At 39.7% G+C, this 12,421-nt stretch overlaps 1 protein-coding gene across 1 annotated transcript in view; it reads left to right on the top strand.

The window, feature by feature from the left end:
* Positions 1 to 9,293, top strand: part of SYT1 (synaptotagmin 1) — a gene marked incomplete at both ends in the record, with an annotated part of 99,371 nt that extends 90,078 nt beyond the window's left edge. The window contains 2 exons of the mRNA XM_080364241.1: positions 4,426 to 4,559; positions 9,087 to 9,293. Of these exons, the coding sequence (XP_080220367.1) occupies positions 4,426 to 4,559; positions 9,087 to 9,293 (341 nt within the window). The remainder of the gene's footprint in view (positions 1 to 4,425; positions 4,560 to 9,086) is intronic.
* Between the last annotated feature and the right edge of the window lie 3,128 nt (positions 9,294 to 12,421).

Below are 12,421 nucleotides of genomic sequence, written 5' to 3'. Positions count from 1 at the left end.
AGCTGTAGTGTTTTCAGCTGTAAATTTGCTTTTCTAAAACCTCTAATAATTAAGTGCATCTTGTCTACGAGATGATGATGATGAACTAGTCATTATTTTACGGGGCTTCTAATTGTACATATGTGCCTCACAGTCCAAAAGACCTGCTATTACATACCATTTCTGTTATCCTTTAAATAATGTATTGGCATCTTACTGCAAGCTTCAGGAAAACAAAATGTGTCAGCTAGTCCCCCAGTGCTTTTAAAGCTGTTCAGCTGGCCTCCCTTGAGATGTTGTTGTAAAATCTACAATGCACAATTAGTTATGAATTTTGCATCTCTTTAGTATTCATGGGTAGACCGTTAATGAGGGAATAAATAGCAGAATTTTATTTAATCCCACACGTTGCTTAACATGAATTCTTAAGCAAGGGACACAGAACTATTCTGTCCCCTTTCGCAGAGGGACATTCATAGTGCTCTGGATGCAACATCCCTTCTTACAGATGGATGGGCGGATGGGCAAGGTCCATCCACAGGTACCTGTGGATGTAATGTGGATCTAAATCCTTGTTTGCTTGAAAAGAATAAAACTGGAGGAAAAAACAGAGCAGTGTTCACCTCTTCTAACTCGAAATTTCTTCCATGTAACTGCTTATGTGAACGCGAATAGGCTGTCTTGTATCAGTGGAGAGAAATAAATATTTGGGGGTGCTATTTATTTGACCAAAGACAGATATTTACTCCGGAATGAGGTAATTATCCAGAATATGTCAAGAGAAATGCTTATTTATTATCATTGGCGTCAGGTATAGACAATTCTGCTTGGTTGAAAGAATTCTGCCCTTTATGCCCAGTAATGCACTTAACAGATAATTTATCATTGCTGGGCTGTAATAACAGTTCTGTCATCCTTATTGGTCTCACTTATTCAGTGAGACTATTTACATATTAAAGTATTACTCAGCATGAGTAATGGTGCCAGCACTGAGGTTATGTTGCAAGTAGAGAGAAGAGATGTTTCCATTAGCACTAAACCTTATCTTGGAAAAATCACTGGAGACTGGCACTTCCCAGAGGTTCTGCTTTCTTTTTATTATCTTCCCTTCTTCTAATAATTGACTCCAAGCAGTTTAGCTTCTCTTATTTGGTGGAACAGAATCTGTCTTTTTCAGAGGTTTATTCATGAAGTCACAAGAAAGTCTGTGCTTGGGAATCGAGTTGTCTGTGTAGATCACAAGCAAACAGATTACAGGAGAACTGAGGGATTTAGGGATAATGTCATGGGATATGGGAGAATGTAACTGAAGATAATGCAGTGGTGGAGCGGGCCATATATGAGGCACAGAAGAATGAAGAGAGGGGAGAACTAGGTAAAACCAGGGTACTTCAAGAAATAGGAAGTGAATGTACAATCTAATGAGAAGAAACTCAAAGTCTGTAATGGCACATCCACTTACTTGAGCTGGACACTCAGTTCTGATTTGCAGTTGTTTTGTGATCAGTAAACTTATTTAATACCTTCCTCTGAAACTAGAAAAGAAGGTACATGATTTCAGTTAGGTGATATTCAATTTGTATTTGTTGTGGCATGACAACTTTACCTTGGATTAAAACAATTAGGATATTATTCCATATGAAATGTCCTCTTCTGTGCTCCGTTTGAGACCTCTGCCACATGATTCTATGATTCTATGACAGTTCTGCACTACTGTGTCAATCTGGTACCGCTGGGATCTTTCCTACTAAAAACCTGGCATTTATCTGAGCCTAACTCAAATCCCCAGACAGACAAACACAACAAGCTGATCTGGACATGAAAAAGAAACCACAGAAACCTAGCTTCTGGGCCTTGTCTCGTGGCCATGAGTTATCCAGGGTCAGATTTTGCTCTAATACCAGCATGAAGATAGAAAACCTAGAAAGTCAATAGAAGGGAATCACTTAAAGTGACTATACACGTGGACCCTGAGCATTCATGTACACTTGAATTCTAGGTTAAAAATATTTTTCTCCAAAATATGGAATGTTTATCAAAATAGGAATATATCTGCATTGCTATATAAATCATTACTATACAGTTCCTTATGGGGGTATAAATAATCAGCAAATCTCTGTATATTGCCTGTGCACAAGCACAGGTCAGCAAAGGATTGACTTACATCAACTGCATTTATTTTAATAATACCTCAGTTCTAATCCTCTTAAAAATAATGTATTACTGCACTGTTTAGCATCCCAGCTCACTCTAGTTACTCAGATTGTATTTTAACAGCACCTTATCTCATTTTCATATCTTAATACACTACCACTGGCTCCTTGACTACTGACCTTTCTTACTATTTATTAGTTATACCTAAAATGTCATTTTGTAACTGTGCATTCATCATAGAGCCTCAGCAAAAGTAATAAGGCAGATTAGCTGCTCTCAAGTATGAGCTAATGTTGAAGGAGTCCAGATGTACCAGGTTTCCACCTTCAAAACCCTGTGTGCAGTGATGCTGAACTGAATATTCCAAAAGAGCTAGAACTCTGTTGCCTTTTCGCTAGCATTTCTGCTCTTCACATGATACTCCTTAATTCATTGTGCAACCAAAAGGAACCCTTGCAATCCTCTGTCTAGCCTTGAGCATAAACCTACCCAGGTTCAATTTCTATTTGAACTTGAGTCTTTTGAGGAAGAAGGAATCTTAATCCCCCGTAACAGAGTTCACCACAAACACTGAGAAGCCACTCCAGCTGTTTCTATAGTCTTACTACTGAAGTACTTGCCTATTTCTAAGTTAGAATTTGTCTAGTTGCTTAGAAATTCTCATAGCCGTTGGGTCTTATTATACCTACCCATGTCTTCTGGCTTGAAGAGTCCACTACCAAAATTCTGCTCCCTTCAGAGGAACTGTAGACTGAGAGTATGTCACTCCAGTAACTTAACTGCCCCAAACTCCTAGATCTTCCACAGTAATGTATATTTTGACTGTAATGGAATGCTGCTCTTCTCAGACACTCCAAGCATGAATTTCATTGCAAAATCATAAAGCATGGCTTGCTCATAGTGATAATATTTAATTTCTGTGTTAATTTGCCATTCTTCTTCTCAGGAGGGAAAGGAGAAGTCCTTCCCTTTGATAGTTTGCATTCAGGCTCCCTTAGTTTATGCCACGGATGACTTGTGGCTGGTGGACTCTTTGTCCTGGAGGGAAGGCTTGCCTTGACCTATGTCACAGTTTGGCTGCCTAAAGCCAAGGGAGGTACCTAGCCAAATTTTGGTGACAGTACCATACAGGTTGTTGAAAAGGATGAGCTTGAAATGCTTCAAATGGTGCTTCACATTAGGCCTAGACAGAAAAACAGCTGAGCTCAGGTGAAGGTACTGCTAAATAACACCAACATGAAAGAAAAACTGCTAGTTCATTCTCTAATAAACTTTTAAAGTACTTTCAGTAATTAAAAGGAGCCTATAAGAAGGATTGGGACAGACTTTTTTAGAAGGGCATGTTATGACAGAACAAGGGGTAAAGTTTTTAAACTACAAGAAGGGAGATTCAGGTTGGACGTGAGGAAGATATTTTTTACAATGGGGTTGGTGAAACACCGGCACAGGTTGCACAGAGAGGGGGTAGATGCCCCATCCCTGGAAACATTCCAGGCCAGGCTGGATGGGGTTCTGAGCAACCTGATCTAGTTGAAGATGTCGCTGCTTATTGCAGGGGGTTGAACTGGGTGAGCTTTGAAGGTCTCTTCCAACCCAAACTGTTCTATGATTCTAGGATTCTAAGTGGAAACATGGCTCTTGAGACAGATTATAGACTGATAATGCTATTCTTTTAAACATGCAAAATTCCCTTTGAAAGTATAACCACTGAGATGCCACTTCATAGTAGTAACGTCCATGAGAGTTTTGCTCGCGCAAGGAATACCCGATTAGATACCAGATCAGTTCTGTCCCTTAGCCATCAGAAGTAACACAAAATAGCAATGAAAATTCAACAGAGTAGCAAAAACAATTCATAATTTATACTGTACCATGGCCTACACCTTATGATAGCTGCATCTAAGGTAGAGGTAAGGTAAGGTAGAAGACTGGTATTTAAAGGTTAAAACCCTCTCCTGCCATGCTGTTGACAGTAAATAAATAATGTTAAAGTAAAAACGTTTCCAGGATGTTTAATGAGCTATGGAACAAAGTTAGGTGTGAATTTACCCCTCCCTTGCATGGTTAAGGAGATAATGCAGTAAGGGTTTTGTACATCTTTCCAGCAGGAGCACTTTGTAATCATACAGGAGTTTCTCTATAATGGAAATTAGGATTTTGTTTAAAAACAAGCTGTTTGTTGCTAAAGGTTTTTCTTCTTTTTTCATTGAGCCTTAAATTTGCAGGATTAAAATCTGTAGCTAACACATTGAACTACCCTTCTTAGCTCTGCTTCTTCTCTTGATTACTTAGATCCCTATGTGAAGATCCATCTGATGCAGAACGGTAAGAGGCTGAAGAAGAAAAAGACTACAATTAAAAAGAACACTCTGAATCCCTACTACAATGAGTCTTTCAGCTTTGAAGTACCATTCGAGCAAATTCAGGTAATGTCAAACAGTGTTTTGGCTTCCTTCTGCATTCCATTTCTCAGTCCTTATAAATATTTAAAAGGAATCTTGTTAATTATCACGTGTGCATGCCTTCATTAGCACCTAGGTGCCAGCCCTGTGCTACATTAGATGAGTGTGACTGCTTCAAGAGGGAAATGATAAAATGCACAGTACTTATGAAGCTTTGATTCATCAGTGAGAAATAGATAACTGACATTTTCTGTTAACAGAAATGGATTCTGAAAAAAAGAAAAATCCACAGGGAGATGGTGAAGGAATGTGCCAGAAAGGAAAAAAAAAAGTATAGGGATAAAAGAAAAGGCATACATAGTAATTTTCCCCAAATTATTTGAAATAATAAATTAGCATCATCAGTCACATTTGTGTTCCCTGTGCATTTATCAGTCCTGTTTGTTGAAAGTACTGCTGCATTCCTCTAAAGTAAGACACATAACTCATGTCATTTTTTCAGGGACTCAGTTACCTACCTTTGGGCTACTGGGAGGCAAATCATCTCCCACTCACGAGAGTGAGATTTAACGTCTTCTGATCTTAACTAACCTTTCCTCACGAGAGGGAAGGTCTTCTTAACCATCCCAGGAGGCATGTGGGAAACCCACATCCAATTCACTCCTCTCCCTAAGTGAATTTGAACCTGTATCTTCAATGTCTTTAGCAAGTGCTCTTGTCGCCTGTTCCTATGGCTTGTGTGGCTTGTGTTGGGAGTGCAACATCATTTCTGCATAAATAATAAGTATATGACTGGCCACAGAGCATAACATCACTTGTTAGTTGGGTGGTTTGCTTGGAAATTGGGAGGCTTTGGTCTCTGGTCTGATCCAGGTAATGCAAACCACATAAAGATTGGTTGGTACAGGCCTTCTCCGTTTCTTTTAAGCTGTTATGTTAAACCATGTCGTTCTTTTTTGCTCACTTGTTGGAGCATTCTCTGAGAGGGCAAGACATATTGGTTTAAATATCCTCAGGAGAGAAAAGAACTGTGTGGTGGCTTCCCACTTGCCCCACGGAGCTCTGTGACCGTGGAGATGTTAAGCAAGATGGTAGCTTTTCTGGGTGGAGATGAGTGTGGAAAGTGTACTTTCAGGGGCCTCCCAGTTGGAATGACCACAAATAAACCAGCCTGGGAACACATCCTTTTGTGGCTTGTAAGAGAGGACTAGGTAGGACTTAAGTGCCTTGCTACTGTGAGGGTTTAAATAGCATGAACCAAATTTAGTGCCAGAAGACATTGCCAGAGAAAACTTCCAGGCAATAGGGACACACAGACACCTCTTGATTAGATGAGAGCATGGTATGGGTTTTTGAGACTCTGTGTCTTGGATTTTGATAGCAGCTGTACTGGAGAGAAGCCCAGGAGTTACAGCATACATTTCAACTGAAGCTGTGTGCTTGGTTTTTATTGACTTGGTGCCGACAAAGATAATGAAACTAGACAAGGTGAGGCACTAGGAATAGTGACTTGGGTGCAAGAGTAGCACATTCAGGAGTTTCTTCATGCCCCATGGCATGTACAGGTGTCTGTGGACAAAAAGCAGGAAACCCAGTGAGGTCTAATTCCCCTTGATTTTAATGAAAGCTGGTCTGCGTGCTTGTGGAGAATCTCATAACAGGCATCAAAGACCCAGAGGGAAAAAAATAAAGGAAACATAAAAAGATCAAACAAATTGAGCCTCTCTGGCAATTTAGGCAACGAATGTCTTGATTTCCAAATAGGGACAGGACTGGGGAACTGGAATGGGCACCTCCAAGCCATCACATCTGAGCTGTTGTACAATGAGGTGTATTCTGTAGGTACTTGGCCATTTTACCTTCTAATCTTGTCAGTTTTATAAGGTGGATATAGACCTTTTGAAAAGTATTGCGGTTTAACAGTTTAATATTTTGCACTTTTTTAATAAGTCTATTAGAATGAGTTTATAGCTGTTTAATTCAGTATATAACCACTATTTAAAATCTGTAATTGTGGTCTTTGACCATATGCCAATGTATTTTGGAGTTATAAAAGGCTTCATTTAGAAGTGATTCCATCATTAGAAAAACACATTTTAAATGTTACTTAGACGTAATATGGTAAGAATCACTGTGACTCTTGGGTAGCTCTTACAAAAAGTCATGAAGCAAACTTTCACGGGCAAATAATGGTTATAAAAATTTCATGATTGTTGGAGAGTGAATAGAGGAGAGCTCATGGAAGGAAAGCACCTCTATAGCAGTATATCTATGTAATTTAAATTGGGCCAAATATCATTAACATTTTCAACAACTTAATAGTGACTATGGATTGTGGCTCTTAAAGGAAAGAAAGTGATGTCTTTAAGGGTAATGGGAGAACACTGCTGGGAAGTCAAATACTATTGCTACAGGCAGATCAAGCACATTTTGCCACTTTAAAGACAGAAGGCCTCTGTAGGCAGCAAGGTCTCCAGGCCTTTTCATCCCAAAGGATGCCTATTTATTAGCAGAGCTGGTGCTTTCTACTAGCACCTGTTGGGTTTTGCAGTTCAGCTGTTCTTTTAATACATGCTATGAAGGCAAAGAGATGCTTACATTGCTCTGTAGATTCAAGCGAGAGACCATGAGGTCAAAATCACCTCAGAGTTAAACATCTGAGCTACTTGTTCTTACATCTTTATAGAGCAAGGGAAACCACCTTTTGTTTACAATGCTCATTGTTGTCTTATGATTAATACAAAAAAACCACATTAATCCAAAGTAACTAGCCCCCAAGCTTCTAGGTACAGCAGGCAACTTTTTTTGTACCATAAAATTATAGTCTCCTGCTTACTTTTTATATCTGTGATTGTACCACGCATCTAAAACATAAATGTTCATTTGGGGCGGTAGCATCAACATTAAAAGTGAGTATATTGCAAACAGCAACACTGAAACATCATTTGGCATCTAGAAATACTTGCTTTAGGATATTGTCTTTTATCATGAGTGCTCGGGGGAGAGAGAGTCTTGAGTTTGATGTACACTCTTGTCATCAGCAACTATATAAATACTTTAGTGCCTGTTGGAATCATCTTTTTCTCTGGCTCAGTGAATTGTACAATCTTGTAAGGGAATGGACTCCGGAAAATAGACCTCATGAGCCTGGTCTTGCAGATATGCTTAAAAGAGTCAGTTACGTGTAAAAGATGATCCTGCTACAAGCACTGAAATTAATCATTGTAGTAAGAAATACAGATTGTACATATATTTAAAACCTTAAATTTAAAAACTTGATACTTGAGAATCAAAGATTTTTCTGGAAGAAATCTGTTTCAGGGTATTTCTTCCTCCGATTCAGGAAACTCACACTGGAATAAGGGGCTGTGTGTATTTACCACGGGATAGAAAGGAATCAGCAAAAGAACTTTATGTTCATCTTTAAAAATCAAGCTCCCTAAAGGAGAAGCATTTACAGTTTAGTAAAATCAGCCCAAGGCTGTTAATGTCTTAGGTGCTGCTGGGGGAGAACACCACTCCGAAGGAATAACATGTTTGTGTTCTTTCAACAAATATTAATGACCCCATGGAGAGGGATGCGGGCATGTGCACGCAAATACATACGCAAATGCCTGGCTTGAGCGTCACCTCCCAGTGTGCCCCAGCCTAAGTGAATGGAAAATTGTCTATGAGCTGTGACAGGTGGGCTCGGGCCGGTTTGGTGGGAGTAGTTTAACCCTGTTTGCCAGAGGTCACTGTTCCCATAGCAGAAGCGGCAGCTCCGACACCGGCTCGGTCCCAGGCGGCACCGCTGTGTCAGAGTCCAAGACGGTGGGCTTTATACTTCTTTGCAGCTCCCCCAAGCCACTTTTCTAGGCTCCTTTATAAATATATAGCATATACACACATACTTACACATGTGCACTGGCACACCCACACACAGATGAGTATGTGTGTGTGTCTATGTATATAGTAACCATAAGGGCTAACTTCTGAATTCATCTGAAAATAACTGATTAGCATGCTGGATGGATGCACAAGAGTTGTTTAGAAGCAGAAAAGCAATTAGTAGAATATAGTATGACATTGCAGATGGTAACTTGGGGTAGAGCCATTTCTGAATTTTACCTGATTTTTACTTATTTACTTAAATACTAATGATGTTTTAAATTGCACTACTTTTTTACTTAGCTTACCTTGAGATCTCGCTTTTAGCCCTACAGACTTCTAGCAGTCTGGGTCTTCAATAAAACAACCAAAAAAAAACATAGGTTGTTAATCTGTTAATGGAAAAAAAAAAATCAACCTCGGTTCTCATATGAAGCTCTTTGATTAAAAGGGGCAAGTTTCAAGTTAACGGGGAGATTACAAACTTTTATTTGGAAGGTTCACAAGAAGCAAAAAGACAAAAGTTTGAATTTGCTTCTCGCTGGGGGAACCTGCTCTGGCTGTCACACACTTACTTACCCCTTTCATGAAGTCTCCGTTGTCATTGTCTGCCCCAAACTTCATCCCTGCCCACCTTCCCCTTACTGTCACGCTCACTGGCCTTTCTCTGTCTCATTGTAGAAAGTGCAAATTGTTGTGACTGTTTTGGACTATGACAAGATTGGCAAGAACGATGCCATCGGGAAAGTCTTTGTGGGCTACAACAGCACCGGAGCGGAGCTGCGGCACTGGTCAGACATGCTGGCCAACCCTCGGCGGCCCATCGCACAGTGGCACACCTTACAGCCCGAGGAGGAGGTAGATGCCATGCTGGCAGTCAAGAAGTAAATTAAATTAAATTAAAAATTATAAAGAAGAAAAAGAAGAAGAAGAAGAAGCCTTTCTGCATTTGCCCACATAGTGCTCTTTAGCCAGTATTTGTAAATACCTCTGTAACATGGGTCCTTTCATTTCCAGCCATGTGTTCCTGACACAGATCAGTTGTACTTTTCAGTTCCCTTTTTAATTTGCACAAATTTAAATGTAGAGAGCCCTCTAAAGGCGCTTCATTTCACCACTGCCCCCCCAGATCTACTCTTCTTTTAAGCAATATGATGTGTAGATAGAGCATGACAGAAATTATTTATTGTATCACACAGTTGTATATATACACCAGTATGCTGAGAATTTATTTCTAGTTTGTGTATTTGTATGTTGTAAGCGTTTCCTAATCTGTGTATATCTAGATGTTTTTAATAAGATGTTCTATTTTAAATTATGTAAATTGACTGAGATATAGGAGAGCTGATAATATATTATAGGGTAACTATTGTATCGTCTGCATTCCAGAAAAAAAAAAAAAACAAACACAAAAATTCCAACTTGTAAGGCACTAGTAGTGTTACACTGACATCTTAAAGGACAACTTAAATCTGAACTTTCAACTGGACCATCCTAATAACACGCTACGCGTCCACAGTGAATCTTGGAGGGGCAAATCCAACGGGGTAGACTTCTTTCACAGGCAACTTAGCATGATCTGATCCTCAAGGAGTTGTAGCCAGAAGACAGGATACAATTTTTGTGTATATATTCCAAAGCAAACACACGACAGACAGAAATGGCTTTAGACTGAAAGTTGAGGAAGCATTTCCGTAGGAGGCAACGATTTCATTGAACATATAAAGTAAGACCATTGCCAAGGTTGTGCAGGGAGGGGCGGGAGGGAAGGGGGGAGATGCAGCAGTAGCAAAACGCTGCCATGAAAACATGAAAAACAAGAGTAGCTCTCCGTTATCACCTTTATACAAAATTTGCATACTGTGAATTCCATCCACGATTTACATTATAATGAGTTTGCACATTAGACTTTGTAACAAAATATTTTATTATACTAACTCAGATTAGAAGGAATGCAGAATATTTTTTAGACACAGCCGTGTGGGTTTATTATACAAAATAGTTTCATGGTAAACAGACAGTATTGTAATCCCATCAGAAGATGACAAAATTTAGCCATAGTTCTAAATGCACTTCAAAGTAAGCCAAAAGAGAACAGCTAGTGACCTTTTATATACTATTTATACTTAAGTTTTAATTTGTCCTTTAAAAAAAAAGTGAAAACAAAGAACAAGTTCTAGAAAACTGAAGCAACCTCTTCTGTATACTAGATGCTCGTTTCAGGAGGAGTTTTTAAATGTTTTCAATGTTATTATGTAGTAAATGGCACTATTATGAAGCTATTAGTCATTCCATAAGAGTCTTGAAAGACTGCTCTGTGTATCACTGTGACTGCCGTGTGTGCTTAGAAATGTAGTTTTCTCAGTGGATAGCAATCAATTTATTCCGTAGTGATATTGTAATAATACTGCCATTCCCTTCTACTGCACTGCCGAAGGAATGCATAGCACAAGCAGTTCTAGTTACAATGGACCAATTTAGAACTGGAGAGCTATGCAGGAGACAAGGATGCTATATTGAATGGGTTGACCACGCAGCATTTTGTCAAGCCCTGTGCAATACTCTACATGTCCAACCTCCCTGGCCCTTACCCCCCTCCCGCCGCTTTACTGTAGATAGTCATCTTATGGCTAGCCAGCACGTCATCTCAGCTTGTACCATCTCATCAAGTCATTTAGGGCATCACTTCTATCTCATGTACCGTCCTTCGAGGCCTCTCACTTATTATTCCAAGCTGTGAATATATTTATAATGCTTTGAAGAGTTCATTCTTTTCAGCAACGCAGACTACCCCAGAAATGTGGAAATGCTATACCTTTTGGAGGGCGGCTTGTACCCAAAAGAAATGACTGAAACCGAAGAACAAAGATGAATGTAATCAGAGAACTGTGTACTGAAAACTAAACTCCACAGCCTCCCTCAAGGCTCCGCTCCTTGGAGAGCTGTGACAGCCTGAGAGGTCAGTGCAGTGATGGCCAAGCACCATTTTCAGTACATTTGGGTTAAAAGAGGCAGCAAAGAATCGGGAAGAGAATAAAAGCCTGGATCTCTCCCCACCTCCAAAAGGGAGAATAGCAAGACCCATTTTCTTTGTTTTTTACATGAAACACGGAAAAAACACAAGTGAGACATTTTCTGATAGAAACAGGCGCATACATGCAAAGCATCAAGCTGGAATACTTTAAAATCTTAACTTTAAGGACCAAACCCCACCAAAGAGCAGAAGTAGACAGTCAGCTTTCCAGCATAAGAGCTTCATGGTCTCCAACTTTCAGTTGTTCATCCAGGATAGCTGCAGGTTCAAACTGCCAGGACTGACTCCTTGTGGTAAGGTTTTCTTAATGCTTTCTCTTCCTACACTGCCAGACTGAACGTCACCCTAGAACTGGTTTGTAAGGTACGATGATTCTCAGAGACTGAACCTGCCATGTGACCGAGATGACATTTTCATCCTCAAAGAAGCCACATGTACCTTTCTGACAAAGCTGTGTGAAGTATTAGAATCTGATGCTGTAGAAAGATCCTAGTTGCCTTTGTGTATATTTACTGCCTGCTTGAGTGTTTCTCTGTGTGGGTTTTCTCTGTATCTTGTAGAAATGTTTGGGGTGTTTTATCCTGCCATATCGCTCGTGGCCCGCGAGCTGACAACTTTAGCCGTATTTTACCTTCATTTTTGATGAGGTGGTTTATATTTTGTTTCACTTTGTGTAGTGACTTCCCACAGTAGAGTTTTCCAATTGTCGTTAAAATAACATACATATTACACAGATATTCAATAAAAATGTTTTATTTCCTGTTGATGTTCTAGCAGTTCTCTTTTGATCTCAGCTTTTGAAAACACATTTCGTTCTAGGACTTCAGCACAATCAGAAACTTCAAAGTATCACAAGTGTAATAGCACAAGCACTTTCTGAGGGGCTATGAAAACCCTGCTTTCAACCATGTGGTCTACTGTAAGAGTCACAGCCAGCACAGCTCCAGTAGATGAATTCTCCCTATCTATTGCAGATGAAGAA

Source organism: Nesoenas mayeri, assembly GCF_963082525.1.
Source record: "Nesoenas mayeri genome assembly, chromosome: 1".
NCBI classification, from domain to species: Eukaryota; Metazoa; Chordata; class Aves; order Columbiformes; family Columbidae; genus Nesoenas; species Nesoenas mayeri.
Note: the sequence above shows the minus strand (reverse complement) of the source record. Positions and strands in the feature narration are given on the sequence as shown.